The sequence below is a fragment of the Rissa tridactyla genome, chromosome 3 (genome assembly GCF_028500815.1).
Source record: "Rissa tridactyla isolate bRisTri1 chromosome 3, bRisTri1.patW.cur.20221130, whole genome shotgun sequence".
In the NCBI taxonomy this organism is placed as follows: domain Eukaryota; kingdom Metazoa; phylum Chordata; class Aves; order Charadriiformes; family Laridae; genus Rissa; species Rissa tridactyla.
The window spans coordinates 36,088,453-36,108,288 of NC_071468.1; the positions used below are offsets into that span (position 1 = coordinate 36,088,453).

At 35.8% G+C, this 19,836-nt stretch overlaps 1 protein-coding gene across 1 annotated transcript in view; it reads right to left on the reverse strand.

Moving 5' to 3' along the window:
- TTC27 (tetratricopeptide repeat domain 27) overlaps positions 1–19,836 on the reverse strand; it is a 132,018-nt gene that overhangs the window by 91,471 nt on the left and 20,711 nt on the right. The window contains exons 6-8 of the mRNA XM_054196568.1: positions 18,780–18,944; positions 13,934–14,070; positions 9,351–9,463 (exon numbers count right to left, since the gene is read on the reverse strand). Of these exons, the coding sequence (XP_054052543.1) occupies positions 9,351–9,463; positions 13,934–14,070; positions 18,780–18,944 (415 nt within the window). The remainder of the gene's footprint in view (positions 1–9,350; positions 9,464–13,933; positions 14,071–18,779; positions 18,945–19,836) is intronic.

The following is a 19,836-nucleotide window of genomic DNA, read 5'->3' on the forward strand; positions in this document are numbered from 1 at the left end:
TCATCCAGGCCATGAGCAGCCAGTTTTTCCATGAGAATTCTACGGGGAACAGTGTCAAATGCTTTTCGAAAGTCTAGGTAGACAATATCCACAGCCTTTCCCTTGTCCAATAATCAGGTCATCTTGTCACAGAAGGAGATCAGGTTTGTCAGGCAGGACCTGCCTTTCATAAACCCATGCTGACTAGGCCTGATCCCCTGCTTGTCCATTATATGGCTTGTAATGGCACTCAAGATGATCTGCTCCATGACCTTCCCTGGTACCAAGGTCAGACTGACAGGTCTATAGTTTCCCTGGATCCTCCTTTCTGCCTTTCTTGTAGATGGGTGTTACATTTGCTACCCTCCGGTCCATTGGGACCTCCCCAGTTAGCCTCCATGGTAGAGGTTCCACGCGTTTCATACCATTTCATAATACCATCAGCTTGAGCAAGCTGTACGAGCGTGGCCACAAGGAAATACCAACAACGCTTTTGATTGAGTATTGATGAGAAAGAGCTTCGAAAAGCAAGTGAAGACCTTGACATCACCTTTTATTCTTGTTGTGTTCAGTAAAGTTGGACTCTGCTAGTAAGGAAAGCTAAATGTTTTATTCCTCCTTGCTGATTTAACTTGTATGGTTCTGAATTTTGGTGAGGAGATCAGTTTTAAAAAAAAGGTTTATTAACTATTACAGTAACGCATTTTCCCCTCATCTTCCCACAGAAAAGACACGATGTTATTGGTGTGCTTTTTTTGAAAGTTTCAGACAACACTGCTAGGAAACAATTCTGTCCTATATATCACTGTTTTTTCCCTTCCTTGAGAATTTTTTTTATGAAAACAGGAAAGTAATAAAGAATTTCTCTGCGTAACTTACTTCTTCCCTTATCCAATGTCAGCTGCTAGCAGAAATACCTAGAGTCAGGTTGAGGTAGTCAACTGAAGTCACTGAACACTAGTCACTAATACAAATGTGACTTCAGGTGAAAAATAACAAGTTTCTTTATCCTTGGGGGGGGAGGGGGGAAGCAAAAAAGGCAGCAAGAAAACTTCACATATTATAAGAACACCACAGCAGCTAGGCAATCAGAATGTTAAGTGACATGACCATAGCTTTTGAAAAGCATGGATAAACCAGGGACAGTTAAATTTTGACAAAATTAGGACTTATTTTTCAGCATCCTAAAGATACATTGATTCAAGCTGAAAGGATTAATCCTCTCCTTATTCTAGACAGATATTTTGTCACAGCTTTTTGAAGCATATAGATGCAGTTCTTCCAGATCAAAGCAATGCTAAAATAGGTCTCTAATTTCCATTTCTGCCACATCCATGTACTATGCTTTCAGATACATAAGTACAAGTAATGCAAACCTTGAAAGATAAGAGAAAAATGAAATTGCTTTAATGATATTCCATACAGAATCAAATCAAAATTAAAGCTATATTTTAAATCTTAATCTGAATCTACAGTAGAGTTGTAGCTTGGTTTTAAGCATTTTTAATGACTGGGTTAGCTTGTCAGAGTATTTTATGAAGATTTCACTTCTATGTCGTGTATTTGTTCTGATTTCAAGGACAGATTAAGCAGTTCACCCCAGAGAATTTCAGAAGTTGAATTCAGAGTGGAATTTAGGATCTGTTGCTGTAAGACCTATGATTGGGCATTTTTTCATAACAGTATGAAGAGAAGTCACTAATCACCACATCATTCAGGTTTGCATGGTATTTCCTGTCCACTTTTGAATCCCATCTTAGGGAGCTGAATGGAATAGAAAAGAGAAAGAAAACAAAGAGAGACAGACATTCTTTAAATAGACAAAACAGAATCTTAGAGAAAGATCTACTCTGTAGCAAGAAAAAGTATTTTCTAGTAAATCAGCAAAAGCTAATTACCAATCGCTTACCACTTACAACCAATTCTTTAATCTGATTAATCAGAACTACATTGGCAGCCTAATGGGTAAGTTCAACTAACTAGTTACATAGTTTGGGACTTAATTAGCTATAATCTTTGTAACAGTGTAATTAATAGCAACCATTCCAAAGTATCTCTTTTTGGATTATGACTAAGTATTTCTGTTCCAAGAACTGTTTTAGAAAGTTGAGAAATGGTTGAAGAACATTGTTAAAAGCTATTAAAAATAAAAAAGTTTTCTTCAAATAGCTGAAGTTATATTAAAGCACAGAATACAGAAAGGATCAAAAACTCTGGAATATTAAACAATAATAATAATAAAATATCTCTAAAAATATAATTACAGAGTCCAAAAAATATTTAAGGAACAACTAACTAAGAGTCAACATCAGTGCTAAATCCTGCTTCCAATATAGCAGAAGCAAAAAACTGTGAGTCCACAGGACCAAAATGACAGCCCTGGTATAAAAGCCACTGCAGAGAAATTATATTAATTCATTGCATTAGCATTTATTGTAGAAGAACATAGTAAAATTTCCACCAGAGAGCCTTTTTGGGTAAGGGAGAGAATAATCCTCAAATTAAAAAGCTGCAAAAGAGGTTACATGCTAAGAGGTTGGATGCTAAGTTAACAGGACCAAACAGCATTCAGAAAAAAAAAAGTTTAAAATTAGTTTTGGGATGAAACAGCTGAGACACTAAAAGCAGTGTCTAAGCCCTCATTTAAAACTACCCGAGTGCCTGAAGATAAGAGCAACAAAAATCATGACAGCCTTTAAAATGTGTCAGGGGATCAGTGTAACTACTGGCTTGCAAGCATATCATCTGTTGCAGGTAAGTAAGGAGAGACTATATAATGAACAGAAGGACTAGAGATACCTGGACAAATATGATGCGTGTGGGGAGCGTCAGCCAGGCTCTGGTAAAAAAAAAAAAATCCTGCATTACAAACCTGTTGGGGGATTTTGTAAGGTTTAACCAGTGTGAGGATATACATAAGCTGGTTGACGAAATCAACCTGGACCTCTGTAAGATTTTTTGAGAAGTCCCTCACCAAGAAGGACTTTCAAAGAAACTGAGCATTCATATGAGATAAGAGGGAATGTCTTGTCAAAGGTCAGTAACTGATTAAAAGATAGGAAATGGTATGAAACAAATAGTCAACCAACCCAATGGAGAAGTGTAATCCTTCATAGGTTTTGTGCTGTGATCCGTGTGCTATAGTACTAATAAATAAACTGGAACAGGAGAACGTATAGTGAGGTGAGAAAACTTGCAAATGATACTACATTCTTTGAAGCAAGGATGTGAATAGACAGTAAGGAGTTGCAAAAAGACATTACAGGATAGAGCAAAAGGTTAATAAAATAAAAATGCCAAGTAACCAAAAATAGAAAACACAGTCCTAGCTTCACAAAAAATGATGGGCTCCGATCTGACCGTTTCTATTCAGGAACAACTCCAGCACTGCAGCTGCATGAAAACGTTAGCTCAGTACTAGGCAGCTTTTAAAAAAGCAAATCAAAATGTGAGTAATTAATTAGAAAAGTAATAGAGAATAATGTACTAGGGCATACTACATAAAGTACACAAACCAATAACATAAAGCCTAAATAAAATATGACATAAGGCTTTTGTTTGTCCACCCATGGATAGTATGTTCTGTTCTGGGCCGTTCATTTCAAAAGCAGTAATTCAGAATTGGAAAAATTTCAGAAACAGACAGCTAGAACAATTGTTGTTTTATGATGATGAATAATAATGTTTTATGCCTTATAAACATGTAACAACTTCTACAAAAGGAATGTCTGATTAGGCTAGGACTAACCAAAGAGGGACATGGCAGAAGTTTTCAAAGCTGTTAGGAAATAAAAGCCTTAAGTCACTACATAAAACTACTGGCAACTAAAATGACCTGGAGGAGGTCTTTTTGAATGGCGGACACAAACATGTAGACACACACTTTTGCCAAAGGATGCTACAGATCCAAGAAATTTAAATGGCTCAATGGAAGACAACAAATATTTGAGAGATCCATTGAGGGCTGCCATGCAAACAAGCCAGTTTAGGCTCAGGAAATCACCATTTGGAGCTGGGAAAGCGAGCAACACATGCTTGCCCTGTTAGTATTCACCCTTAAGTATCTTCTCACAGTCACTCTTGAAGACAGAGTATAGTTACATGGATGAATAAAACTGCTGAGTTTTTGTTTGCTTATGTTTTCTGACATGTTACCTTTCTGCAAGTGCAGAAAATGCAAATTCAAGTTCCTCAGGTAACTGCTTAAAACGACAGTTAACTAGCATGAGACAAGTGATGACTTTCCAGATATGCATTTTCATGAGTATTTGCTGTATTTCTATGCAGTTTTACAGGGTTTGTTAATTTTGTGAATAAAAAAGAGCCAAACCCAACAAATTGATCACTTTACAAGCATTTTCAAAGTTTCACAAAGGTATTTCAAGTGACTAATGTTTTTCATGTGAGCATTCTGAATAGCAAGACAAGAAGTTCATTTCCCCAGTGGAATCTCTTCACACAGCTGTATGTACTGGTGCACAGCAGTATATTTTGTAGCAGTGATTTTAAACAGCCATAAACAGACCAGGATGAGATCACTATACTGTCTGGCACATGTAATTGGTTTGCTTCCAAAAAAAAAAAAAAAAAAAAATTTACACTTACATGATATGTATGTAAAGATGGGGCAGAGTGCCAAAAAATATTTAACAGAAAAACCTTCATCACTTTTAATGCTGTCCAAGATTTTATGTCATAGCTTTTACTTTCATAGGACAACATTTGTAAGCTCTGGCCTTCCACAGTCAGTTTAACATAACCTTTTCCATCTCAATGGCTTGGAAGAGACAATGCTCTCTCTTACAAAAACAGATGAAAACAGTTGTTTACCTGCCATTGCCTTGTACTTCTGATACAAGCTATATAGCATGACCTTGCTATAAAGAGCAAAGAAGGCTGCAATCATATATATATGTAATCTTAATAAGCACGTGATCCATCTTACTTAGCTTTAACCGTGTGAAGTCTAGCTAACTTTTATGCTTCCTTCAGAGTCCATGCAAAAATACAGATAAATGTAGGGAGTGATTCCTATCCATTGTAAAGTAAGTGCCTGAAGTGAAATGAATCACACTCTGCAGGTGCCAATTTCTCCATTGGCTAGAGAACAAACAGCCAGCTAAGATTAGGTTCTCAAATTTCAAGTAGCCAAATGCCTTCCTGTTTCACTTACCCAAGTTTCCCATGATGCTTCCATTGCCAACACGTATATCAGGATATTTTTTTTTTCTAATTACTCAATTGATCCAAAAGCTCATATTTGGTCATTCTGTTAATAATCTTTTAGTCCTAATGCTATTTAGTGCTTATGCAGCTGTTTCAATATGTTTCTACAGCTCATTGTGTAAACTGTATAATATATTATTATCCAATGTATTACTGTATAATAAAAGTTAGGCTTCCTGATGCTTTCCTCAGCAGCTGAAGACTGGTGCATAGTCTTTGACTGAGCTGAACTACCTCCAGTATAACACACTATTTTGACCCGATTTGATCCTTGAGAGACAGCAAAAGATTAAGAAATAACCAGCCACTGGACTTTTCTCTTTGCTTTCTTAGAATTCTCTAAAAGCACTCACATGTTAAGAAATGGTGAATCAAGTGATGAGAAAGGGTTTTCTTCTCAGGCTGCTGACACACAGCTGGTGGTGTCTATTCTAGCAGTTATCTAATCTGGGCTATTTCTAAGTGACAAGGGAAACATACTCCCCTCTCAGTTTCACAGCATTTTGGCATCTATACTATATTAACACATTATTTAAATCATACATTGGCCCATTCTTGGGTTTGTTTGGTTTTTTTTATATTTTTATTTTAAAATTGGAACTTTAATATCTTTTTCCATCAGCCTCAAAGTTTGGTTTGAGGCTCTATACAAAGTTTTGGCCACAGTCTTAAGGCTTGATGATAAAATAAATTTTATACCATCATGACTAGTTATTTTCATATAAAATACCAAAAAAGTCCTAGTCAAGCGATGCTTCTGCAGTCCGAGGAGTTTCTTTTAATATTTATTTTAGGTAGCATTACTCCTGCAGAGAGATGATCTGGAGACACCTCTAGACACTTTCTTCCTATACAGATACTACAAAATCTAGATATGATGGAATAGGAAACCTTTATGTAAGCAAGGCAGACTGGGGTGGCTTTTCCTCTCCTCTACACTTTGTTTTAGCTTCAGTTTCATTATTGTAAGAGGCAAATGTTCTTTTAGATTTAGTTCTGCAGAATGTTCAGCATTTGGAAGAAAAGGAATTTGCAGAGAAGAAACAGAATACAGCCAAACACTTTAAAGTAAACTGCCTCAAACTACAGATGCCACATAGAACTAGCAGGGTGCAGTTTACATTGCTACTTTCTTATATAAATGGTTTACTGATAAATAAGTTGTTCTTTCCTTACATCAGTGTAACAGGTTTAAATATATCTAATTGATTCAGGCTCAGGCATGTTATTTACAAGCTGGTTTAAGCATTATGCATGAGATGTTGCTTGGATTTTTGTAAAGACAGCTGGTATGAGATATTTCGACACTTCAAAAAATATTTTATATCCTCTGAAAATGTTATTTGGGAAGAGGAGACGAAAATGTTTGAATCGATACTGTAATAGCACTTTGTTTAGCCAGTTGATCATTGCTATCTACTTGAAATGAAACCTACTTCACCGCAGGGAACATTATGTGTATTCAGGTAATTCCATAGGATCCCATATAATTGTCATGAAGTGTTTTCCAAATGTTGTAACAATTTTCAGTTTGTTTTGCTATCCACAGACATTTCTGCATCTTGTTGATTTTGAGTTAACATCACTTAGCTACAAAAATCTCAGTTGAATTAAGGGGCATTTCTGTGACATTTGCCGTAAATACTAGCAAGAACAGTGAAACGTATAGGAAAAAGTTTGCTCACTTTTACTCTTTTTCTTTACCTGCAGGCTGCCTTCCTTCAACAAACCAGGTCAGCCTCTAAAACTTTATTTGCATTAGAAAAAAATATCCACTGCTGACAATGCCAGTCAACAACAGATACCATTAGGGTGGTGCTAGACCTAAACCAAGGTCTAGTTAGAACTGCTTTGAAAACTTAAAGGAATTCTAAAGCCAGGTATTTACTCTACAGAACTGACCTCCTCGAGCATGAAAGAGAAACAAGGAATTTGCTATAGCTAAGGTTTGGGAAGTATGTTTTGCTTAAAAGCCAACACTAAATACTTTAACACATATATGCTTCCTTGCAAATTGATATGCCAATAGCTGGTACAGAGACCAAGGGTACAGCCAGCAATCCAAGCCTGAACTCCACTCATCACTCACAAGGGTTGTCTCCTAAATCCCCTTAGAAGAACACTTCTCAAAGCTGGCATTCTACTAGCGTTTCTGCAACATGGTTGGATATCAAATCTTGTCTCCATCTACAACTGAAATAGTTTCAGTCACTTAACATTATCCCACCCACTGAACGGCATTTACCATTCCTATGGGGAAGCAACACTGAATATTTTTTTTGTTGGTTGTTTTTAGTTTCTTAAATGAGCTTCTTGCCTTGAGTCCTGCCAAACTCACATACCACTTGGATTATAATGTACGCACACACAGCTGGCAGTCAAGATGGTTTCTAGCCACCATTCAGAGCATGACAGTGGTGGTTTCCAAGTGACATACTGTGGTCAAGAAACCCACTGTGCAGTCAGCCAATGTAAAATTCAAATTCTACCCTTTCGTTAAAAAAAAAAAAAAAGAGAGAGAAAAGTGAAAGACCAATAGGCAAATTAAAATTTCTTTCAGAAGGGTGGAAGCAGGAGTGATGATATAATCTGAATATAAAACAATACTGTGTTAAAAAATGAAGTGCACGTTGAAAATGTTTCTCAGGAAGGGGAAGGCTTTGCCTTGACTTCAATCAGTGTGAAAGACTAAAAGTGACTGGGTCAAGAATATACGTCAACCCACTGTTCACCCCATTCCTTTGTGCTCAAACTGAATCTAGATGTGGCCTTGAAAAGAGAACAAGTTTAAGACTTGGGGAATAAAGAAAATTCAAAGCCACAGTACATATTCCACTCATTAATTCCTAATTACACTGGATGGGCTGAACAGTTAAAGGGCATAGCTGAAACCACCGACAAGCAACTTCACATTTGACTTCAACTATACAGCCAAGGAAGTGGTCTGGCCCTTCAAAAAGCTACAGTCTGAGAAATGGGCATATCCAAGGAAACAATCGTCTCTCCGTTAATGACTTCCACTGAACTTTATTGGACAAGAAGGGGACAAATAACTGAAAATTTTGCTGACTGGCGAGAGAGAAGTATTATAATGTGCTACAAAACAGGCAGTAAGCCCCACAACACAAAGGAACTACTGCCAAATACTAGGTTGTTAGCTTATGCCACTGAATTGTCTCACTAGCCTTTCTCTTGCCTGTTATTGCTGTCACCCTATCACAAAGGTAGATCTTATAACATTTGTATGCCCCCACAGAGGAAACACCAGTGTGAGACTTGGGGACTAGGATTCACTCTTTGTTGACTCTTGGCCGCCTTCTGGCCTGGGCAAGATATTTCAGCAGTACAGCATATTCCATCATTTTGCAACTCACAGATCAGAAAAGCACTTTGAGAGGTATGAATGATGAATACCGCATCAAAGTCACCATTTTTACTTTGACATATTAATACTTCTGAAACAAATCATACGTAAAATGTGTGATAACTGTCATCAGCTAAATGACCATTACATCACAGAAAAACGTATTTCTGTATTAGAAAGTGAGGATATTCGTTAGCAGCCAGCTTGTGATCCTCAAACCTCAAGCTGCTTTTTGCTCTTCTGTGCCATTTCTAAAACCCATGCAGCATATAATTTCTGAAAGCCAGGAAAAGAAAAATACTTAGGTACTAAACCACAAGGACTTTGTACTACAGCTTGTAACTAGCTACGGACGCTCTGGATTTATACAAGTATTCCCATTGCACTGAATAGTAGGACAGTGTTTTGCTTGAAGGACATGGTTGATTCTCATAGGAAGCTGACTTTGAAATATGTTTTCAAAATTTACCAAGGCATCATCACCGTATGGTAGCTAATGCCACCTGACATTTGAAACACAATTAATCTGAGGCAAAGAACAAGAAGCTTTTCCAGGATAAAAGAATAATATATCAATTAATGAAACATTGCTGAAGTTCTGAACTGGACACTAATTCTCACTCTGAGACAACTGTAAATGCTATCCACATATAATGTAAGTCTTTTAGCATTTTAGTCAGACTATATGATAAGGAAGGAAAAAAAAGTCCCACTTCATTATTTCATTATCACAATGATTCATGCAGTTGGTTTTTTTTTAAGTAACTATGAAATAACTTACCATATCCCAAGGATTACAGCAAGCTCTTCTGCACACAAATCAGGTATCTGGTACTGGTCAGCATCTGCTAATTTTATCTCATTAAGCACTGTATCATCATTTAAATCATAATTCTGTTGGAGGAGAAAAAATATTTAAAAACAGAAACAGTGGCAGAGAAATTTATGCCTTCAAAACATGAAAAAAAAATAGACTTGCTTGAAAAAGGTTAATACAAACATCACAAAATGACACAATGGAAAGTATTTTACCATGATTATTATAGAAAAACTAAGCCAGTAGAAGGAATTATCATCCAAACCACTTGTGCTACAAGCATACCGGTTGTTATGCAGGAGGAACAGCATTCAGAGCAACTTTAGGGTTACCTGAATGTTGATTTTCTACTTAAATAAGGGCTGAAGTGGATTTTCCTTTTCAAACTGTTGCTCATAGTACTATCATCAATTTCCTCCTCTAATTTTTGTGTATATATATATATGTATATATACACTCACACACATACTGACAAGCTGAAACAGATTAATGTTAAATTCTTTCTTAACATGCAGGTTTTCAGGCTAGTGACCACAGACCTCTGGGAATGTATGGATTTAATTTTAAGTATCAGCAAAAATGCAATTAAATAAAGCACACCTTTTGCCAGTATAGTTAAATTCCTTACACAGGGAAGTGGTGGTGGTCTCTTTTTTTTTTTTTTTTTTTTTTTTTTTTTTTAAGGAGTTCTGCAAATTAAAGAAACACAGATTGAAAAAACACCACTGAGCCAGCACCTCCAGATGCTTTGTCCTGATAAAGGCAAGAAGGGGCTTTCTGAAAAGGCTTGCTCTGGACAAGTACTTGTGACTTTCCATCAAATTTCCTTTAGAACAAATTATTTAAGGAATATTCAGTTTAACTTTTACAAACAAGTACGCTACCTGAAGTTCACTGTCTGTCATTTAACTTAAAGACGACAGTAATATAATTTGTGGCTGAAAAGTATAAATTACTATGTTCATAGAATTTGTGTTTGTTTGGAAAGAACAAAAGATTCTTTTGGCTGCAAGCAAGGAAGAGGTAGCTGTAATACTATTTCTCCTTCCCTTGAAAAAACACCAAAACAAACAAATCCAAAACTAAAAAAAAAACAGTCCTTAAACCAATTACTGTACTACTGTACCAGTAGTATTTACAATCTATTAAAAACACAAAATGGATTTATATCAACAGTTTTTTGAATTTTCTATTTATTTCCCTTCAGTGTTCTTGTAGCAGCTGTTTCCAAACAATATCTTCCATTGACACGGTCAAAATGAGTGTCCACAGAAGAATAAAAAGTGAAGAGGAATGCTTCCAAGTGGGTTATCTGCATTCATCACCTGTATTTTATCACCATATAAATGAAACTAAACTGTGATTTGGCAGAGAATGTGGAAAAAAAAGAGTTTATTTTATTTTAAGGGGATAATGAAGATATTCCCACTCTTAAAAGGCGTAGTTAATGCCATCATTTTATTGTCTTACTACGTTAGCATATATAAGGATTATCTACCACTTCTAGATGAAAATTATTTTAGAACAGAGCACTATGCTAGTATAATGATACCACTTCATTTGATGTAACATAAATTACAATTTAATTTATATGGCAGTTAAAAATTTCCAGATTCTGGTCTACATAATCTTTAAAATCTAGCCTGTATAAACAGTGATAATTGCTTTAACTTCACTATAAATATTGATCAACTGAACTGTACTCCAACTGTATGCTAGAGTTTTAAACATGACTTCCTTTCCTAGTTTTAAAACGAAATTCCTCATTCCCCCAAAACATAAAAGCACTTCTGAAATTTTTCAAACTAATCAAACTATTTTAACGTAGCACTTCATATCAAGAGTCCTTATGCATCACCTCAAGCCTGAGGTTTTCCTTTCACACAAACTGATCTGTGAGCAAAGCTTTGGAATTATAATCTCAAATACTTGTTTTGAAATGCAAATAGTTTTTCTTCTAGTGACATTTGAGATAAAATAATTGCTTAGCACCAGAGGGAAGCAGGAAATGCTTGACCAGAAATCAGCCCAGCTACCAGTCTAACAATCAGTCACATTGCTATATTGGTTGTATTTTTAATGAAAATAAATTACTGACCTCTTAATTGAAAAATAACTTGTTCAGTCATCTTACTGAACAATAATAGAGGGAGACCTTTAAGCCCATACAAGTAAGCACTCTAAAACGGGAGATTAAAATCAGGTGTGACCAGTCTCAGCTTGTCCTTTATCCATATTGGCAGAGTTTATAATTCTATTAGGAAATTTTCCACTCATCCAGGACAATTCCTATCTTTAGACATATAGAGTATTTTCCTTTATCTGCAAATGGCAGATGTAAAATAAGAACACTGGAAAGGGGAAGAAAATTTCCCTATAATAATTTTGCAGCATGATCACAGGCCTTTTAGCTTTCCATATGCATATGTTAATTCTGTGGACGTTCTCAGCACCTCTCAAGACTTAGCTTCTCTACATTTGCCATGAATAGTCTTTTAGAAGTATACAAGATACATCAAGCATCTGCCCTAAACTTAGACAGAGATGCAATGATGTTGTTGGGAGTTTTTGGCAGATGGAGAACAGCATTAATTCCAATTTTAGCTAAAAGAACTTCAAGATACACTCAAGGCTGACAAATTTGAGACCAGACCTGGCAAATGAAACACTAGGACTCATTGCTAAAGCTAACACTGACAATTTACAGGAATAAGTATAATAATAAATTAAATCATAAATTATCTTTTGATACTACATTATCAATAAACGCATGATAGAAAAAGGTGAAAAAATCCAAACCCTTTAATTGGTAATTCAACACACACATGAAATGCAAAGTCTACTTACTCAAGCCTGGTCTAATACCTGTGACAGGACACTCACACGATGTTAATAAAATGTCTAAACTTGAAATACCTCAGCTTTTCTTCAAAGGAGCACATGGTTCTACTATTATTTTCTAGAATTTCTGACACACACAAAATGCAGAAATAAAAGGTTCTTAATTTTTATTTGTTTTCCCAGAAGTAAACTGTGGGAACAGAGAGCCTAACTTTCCTTAATAGGCAGACTGAGTAACTTAGGACAGAATTACATGATACAGTCGCTCAGACTTGCACAAAATTCAACTCTCTCCCTGCAGCCAAAACCTCTCAAGTCCTTTCTAGCGTCACATTTTTACTTTTCAGAAAGAGCACATATGCTCACTTTGTCTAGCATTATTTTCAAAATATAGTCAGTGAAAATTTAATAGGGAAGTGTAGATAACATAAGCATGACTAATTTTTAAAGGTTTCGAATATCCCAATTTTCTTTCTCAAACTCTCCGCTAAACTTACTTCAGCAGCTTTGGGTCCGTTCACTAAAAGGACATATGAATATAGTATTTTATTAGCAACGATAATATATTTTATTCCACGTTATACCTACAACCTAAAACAGTGTTGCCATTTTTATTGAAAAGATGTCATTGTTTTATTCCAAACTAAAGTCCTTATCAGATATAGACTACAAAGGCAAATTCTTCAGAAAGCTGTGAATAACTGGAAAAAACAGTCATACAATACCCCAGTTAGGGACTCTCTGAGAACGATGCATCCTATCATTTAGTTCTAAGCAAGCTGCACTTGAAGTCTATAACTAAGTCTGACGCTCACCAAGTGGCCTCCCCCAAGCTCTCACCATCCTTAAATGGGTTGCTATACACAGTTCTATCATAAGCACAAGTTGTGACATATGTACAGTCAATCTCTTTTCATTGAATCAAATACAACACTAAAGACATACTAATGGACAAAAAAAAAAAAGCTAGGATAGTTTCCTAAGATATTCGTGCATTCAATTTAGAAATAGAGAAGTATTGTCAATTTTTTTGCTTTAGATCCCCACTTGACCAGGAAGTCTATCAAGGCATAACCTTTTGTTATAAACCTGAAGAATAAATCTTGGACCATAAAGCCTCAATTTATCTCTGATATCTTAGGAAGTTCAAATAACTTTAAAACCTGACCAGAACTTCTCCTCACGAAGGAAAAATGCCATCCCAAACCAATTCAGTGGTTGTTACGCAATTTATTATTGAAGTCATCACGCACACCCTTAAGATCAGTAGGGCCAAGTCACATAATTCATGCAAGTAGGACTACCTAGACTAATTTCTTGTCTTCACACTGTTACTAAACAGGTCATGGAAATCTGCACATTTCTGCGATGCCTTGCAGGCTACTTTGAAAATCTGTCTCTCACCTGTTTTCCTAACTCTTATCATTCTTAGTCACTAGAAATTAATACATAAAGTGTAGAAGATCATACTTGCAAACATGCTTTTAGTTGAGTAGCCACATCTGTCTCGTAGACAGTCATATTTTGTTTTACCCCATGTCCTTTAATATTAGGCAAAGGACTGTCCTACCTCTTTTCCAAAAGCTTTCAGAAATCATAAGTAAGTTTCTCCTTGGCACTACACACTTTTCCCTTGCAGACACCCAAAAAAAGCTCCAGAAGATTTTCATTTTAAGAATTTAACGCAATTCTTCTCAAATACATACCATGGTTAAGTTTTCTAGAGGTGTTGGAGCCGGACTTAGTTCACTGTGAGGAAGGAGGAATTCATCTGTTCTTTGGACATCCAAAATAAGCTGTGCAACATATTTTTCCTGAAATCGTGTTCTCTTCCCCAAAGCACCTACAGAAAATTAATATAAGTTTATATTAATGAACACTAAAAACCAGTAATCCCATCATATACTAGAAAGTTGATCACAAAAAAAGCAAGAGATAAATACATCAAGAATTAACCTATGAAATTTAGCAGTGGATTAACTCTGATCACTTTGCAGTGAACTACATGTGCTCTCGCTGCTAGCTATGACATGCAAAGAAAAACATATTACAAATATACAAACACAGCTAGATGATAGGTCTTGCAAAGCCACTTTTCGATAAATTCCCCATAACCCACCATAATGTCTCTTGAAAAATCATAGGCATCAAGTTTCATCAACTCCCTACTACTTATTCCCTAGCAATAAACCACAAACAATTGTTCGATTTGCCTGCTAAAAGTTAATGACAACATGAAGACATTTAGGCAAATCCTGTAATATCTCAGAAGGCCATCACTATAAATATTTCAAATATTCATTTGAAGACTTAGGCCTATGAAGAAGGATCACAGACATGACGTTACCATAATACAGCATATAAGATACTGTAAAAGTAGCATGGGAGAGAGAGTGAAACAGCAAACCAATGAAGGCTCTGTACTTCATTAATCAATATTCAGAATGCACAATGTGAAATTCCTCTCGGTATTGTTTCTTCAGTTCTTTATTGGACCCTCAGACAACTCTTCCTACAATTTAGGGTGGCAATTATCAAGAAAACCATGTCTGTTCTTCCTCTGTTAGCAATCTGTTTGCAAGCTGCAATCAGAGAAATCACAGAACAATTTCAGGACAGTAACTTAAAATAACAGAATCCTAACCAGGACCAAAATGGAGCTAAAAATTACTCCATAAAATCTGTAGGTTTGCTTGCTTATTGTTACTGTGATACAATGCTCAGATAACATGAACTGTGAAAGTCAAATAACAGAAACGGAGGACTGAATGTTGATCCACTGTTGCTTTTGCAGTACCAAATAAGATCAAATAAAGTTCTCAATTACATTATCATTTTGAAAATTTTGCAGGACATAAAATCTTTGAGGTAAAGATGACTGGCTGCTCATGTGACAAAGGCCTGAGGATGAAGCCACTGTCACTAAGAATCACCTGGCACAGGCACTGAAATAGCAGTCACCCCCTTTTATTCCTGGAAGTGGAAAGAGAGCAGTAGGGAAGCCAGAAATTAAACTGATTTCTCCTTTTCTGCCACTTACCCCTTTTAATGGGAAAGCCCTGTGTTAAGAGTTTATGAAGAAATGAAAAACGTTTAAAAACATCACCTTAAAATCACAAGGCCCACTGCAGAGAAGAGAAACACACAGAGAGAAATACTGGGTAATGATTCATACTAATTTTATGTGGTAGCACTCAATTTTCAAATTTATTAATGCTTGAAAATCATTGTGCTGCAATTCACTTCCTATTATGTCTTACTGCTTAAACGGCTGAGTAAAACGCTTGCAAAGTTATGCTAGTTACCAATAAATTTACTTGTTACCACCCAGAAACTCTGATTTGTTTAGGCTCTGAGATGCACACCCACCCCCCCACCCCACTTTTTTTAAACAAAGAATTCCTTGCTATTACAGGGACAAAACATTATCATTTTTATTTGGAAAATATATTTCACATGTGTTTAAGCTGGGGGAAAAATTCACTTGCTTTATACCACCATATATCCTCACAAAAGAGAGGGAGTCCACACAGACAGGTTACTTTCTGTGCCATATTAAAAGTTTCCAGGGATGGATTACTGGGCATGAAAACAATAAGCAGACAATATGCAGATCTCAGAGTTCAGCATTATTAATCCTCCAGATCCGCTGATGTTAGATTTATTTTGGATTACCACCCTTCATTTTAGTATATTTATATGCACAAAGAACCACAGTCTTCTCCTTTACTGGAAATTGTTTTGTAGAGTTATTGATGGTTGTGACTCATTGTGAGGGACATAAGGATGCTTTTTAATAAATGAGGAATATAGCACAGACCTGGATTAATGGGACTTAAAAAAAGTACACAAGCCAAAACAAATATGATTTATTCACACATTTCTAAAATAACTTTGGAAAGTATTGGTTCTAAATTCTCTCTTTAAGAACAGCATACATTTCCATGACATAATAGAATGTTCAACTAGTAAGGATTACAAACATTAAAGAGAAAAGCCTCTCAAAATCCTTTCCTAAAAAGGAAATTCCTTCCAAAAGCCCTAAAAACGTCTTTGCTAGAGGTTGAATTTTTACATTAAAGCAAAGTCTTTTTTGATGATGTAACATTCCTTTCATTTAGCCCAAACATGCATGTCAAATGAATTTATCTAGAATGGCAACAACTCCCACATGTTCAGTTCAGTTCATTTGCCTCCAGGTTAGACATCCTTCATAATATTTCTAATAGATTTATGGAAATAATCCACAGAACTTTTAGGAGTTTCACAACATTTTTCCAAGAGACTGTATCACCACAGTCTCTCTCTAGAACTAGCATAACCTCTTGGTAAAGTAATCAAAAATACAAATAATTCCACTGCATCCAAACTTTTTTTTCCCCCCTACAAACAGGGGTTTTTCCTATGTTAGATTTAAGCAAATCATTCATCCAAAATATGAAGAAGTCCTTTAAAGGGAAAAAAAATCCAACATGTAGCTGCAACTTGAGGAATATCAGTGAATAGCCACTTGCCACTTTGATTTTATTTGTTCTTAGTTAATTAAATTTTTATAGCTTGAGTATCACCACAGGCACTGATGTTTTTAGTAAAATACAAGAAAAAAAATGAAGTTGATTTTAAACAAAACTACCCTGTAATATCAAGTTTGCAGTACATGCCACACATGGAACACAGCACACATACAGTATATGTTGCGTATAGGAAAAGAGGCTAGGATCAACTGAAGTGGATGTAATTCCTTCAAATAAATACATAGAAATTACTCCCATGTTTTAAGCAGATACCACTGAACATAATCAATTCATAGTTATGCAAAAACATTATGCCACAAGATTTTCACTACAGATTTTTCAAAGTAAATCTTTAAAGCCTTTGAAGGAATGAGCATGGACTTCCACAAAAGTTATTTGCTTTTGTGGTTTTGGGTTTTTTTGGTGTGTGGTTTTTTGGGGTTTTTTGTTTGTTTGTTTTTTGGGTTTTGGTATTTTTTTTAAATTAAAATATTGTTATGGTTTGACAAACCCACAACAATTTATTGTCATTTAGAGAATCATTCTCTCACCCAAAGACCCCTCCCCACCCAGAAAGGGGAATCGGAAAAACAAGGAAAGCCGAGGGTTGAAATATAAACAGATTTAATAGAATAAGACTAAATAATTAACATTAATAACACTAAAGAACCAATATTGATCCCGATACCAATATAAAATACATAAGGATTATACTCAGCCAATTCTACCAGTAGGAAGCTGTGCACTCCCAGCAGTGGACAGCAAGTATCGGACACTGCCAGCGCTACGGCTTCAGAAGGAAGGGAAGGGCTCAGGGGTCTGGCACTGGGGCAGAAGTTCTCAGGATCACAGCCATAATAGAAGATAAGAACTCCTCAGCAAGCTTTCTAATTTATATTGAATGAATTATTTCACGGTATGAAATAATCCCATTGGCCAGCTTGGGTCAAGTGCCTGGGTTTCATTCCTCCTCATCCCTGCACCTGGTTAGCTCAAAAACACTGAGACCTTGAAACCTGCATACCATGGCTAGCTAGAAAGTAAATATTTTCACAATTCAGACACTAGAGTCTTCTAAAAGAACAGATTTCCCAAGCATTAGAAGAGACTTTACTGCAAAGTAAAATTACTGAAAGAGAACAACCCTGTGTCGCTCAAACCAGGACAATTATTAAACTGACTCAGTATATAAGCAGCTGCAATGTAAATACAAAGAAACAGCTAGCCTTGTGATATACAGTGGTGTAATAGGCAAGGAGTCTGCAAGTTTCAGTTCCTTATTGCTTTCCAGTAATAAGTCTATAGAAAAAAAAATACATAAACATTTTTGCATTCTACTCAGACACAACCCGAAGTTCTCACACAGAACAGGTGTGCATTTTATGGCATTCTGATTACCTAGCAGGACGAGATAGACCAAACAGTCCCATATCTATACATGTAACTTTAAATGAAGTTGCGAGTGCAGCAGTGTAATCTGCCTGACTCCAAATAATAAGTTCTGAAAGGATAATTATAAAGTCTCCATAGTGATTGAATCCTTGATATCTCCGTTCATGAGAAATTTGACTTTTCTACTTATTTCCTGTGATACAACAGTCCTACAACAATTTAAATGCTATCTACATGGAGTAGGTCTAGGCTAGTGGCATAAAACGTGAAAGACTGCATCAAATCATCATGCAGACTTCTCGAATAGTGTCTCCAAACAAACAAAAAATTATTCACCAGTTAGTTTCAGGAATCCCATAACAGACAACTAGACCTAGAATTTGATACGAAAAATGAGAAGGAAGGATCGTAATACCACAGCTGCTCAGACACCCACATTAGGGATGATATTGTAACTAGATGGCATATTTCTCTTCCCTTTTCCAAGCAATCCTCATTCTTAGAAGACAAGTAAGTTCTACCTGCTAAAATCAAGATTTTTCAAAATATAGTTCTTTCTTAATTGGATATGTAAAAAAACCCCAACAAGCCACAGGTTAGTTTAATCCAACCAACCATCCTCATAAACTGTACAAGCAAAACTTACCTGTAAGATTAATCTGCAGTTTCGTTATGTCTTTAGCTGTACTGAAACATTGTTTAGCTTTTTTATACTCGTAGTAATACAAAAATGTGTAGGCACACTCAAGATGGAACTGAACTGCTAAGTGCCAGCTTTCACCACCTGTGAACAACGTTTCTGCTTCTGTCACTGCAAATTAAGAAAAAGGACAGCTATCAGGATGCAGTCCAGGAGAATGATATTTTACAAATACATTTAAAATACCCGGAGAGAAAGTCTGTTATGCTTAGAACAAACCTGTTGTTCTTTACACCTCCACACACACACTTAAAAATCTACAGTCAGCCTATAAAAGATATGCACTATCTAAAGCATTTTTCAAGTTTTATATCTAAGGATTACTATTAGAACAAACAAAAGTTTAATCTTCACTTATATTTTACAGCAAAGCTGAACTGGGATATATTATTTTCCAGAAAATAAACAACTCTAATTGTCTTAGACCTGCTAAAGAACATAGGAACTGGGAACACTGAATATTGAGGTAATGCGGCTTCCCCCCCTTAAGTTGCAGGCTTCAAAGGAGAAAGTTTCACCAGCAGATTGAGCATTGAATGGGGACTTAGGACTCTTTAGGGGCTTTTTGGTTGGTTGAGTTTTGTTTGGGGGGGGTTGGGGTTTTTTTTGGTTTTTTTTGTTTGTTGGTTTGTTTGTTTTTAATAATTACTGATTTGCTGAGTGATAAAAATCACGTTCTCTATCTGAACAGGAGAAAATACCTTTGCAAATAAATCTGAAATCTTTAAGAAAGAAGACTCGATATTTTTCCACCCAGCACAGAAGCATTTGTATTTCTTATATAGTTGAATTCTATCAAAAAATAGTAAATGACAAAAGAATATTCTTGCATAGTAAAATACAGATCACTAAGTTGAAAACAATTAATGTGAATTAGTCTTAAATGGAAGTAGTTTTTTGCTTTGGTCTTTATTTCTTTATTTTGCCAGAAAATATTTACATAGAGTTCTTTAAAAGCTCACAGCATCACAGTACCTAAAAATACTGGTATACACAAGATTAA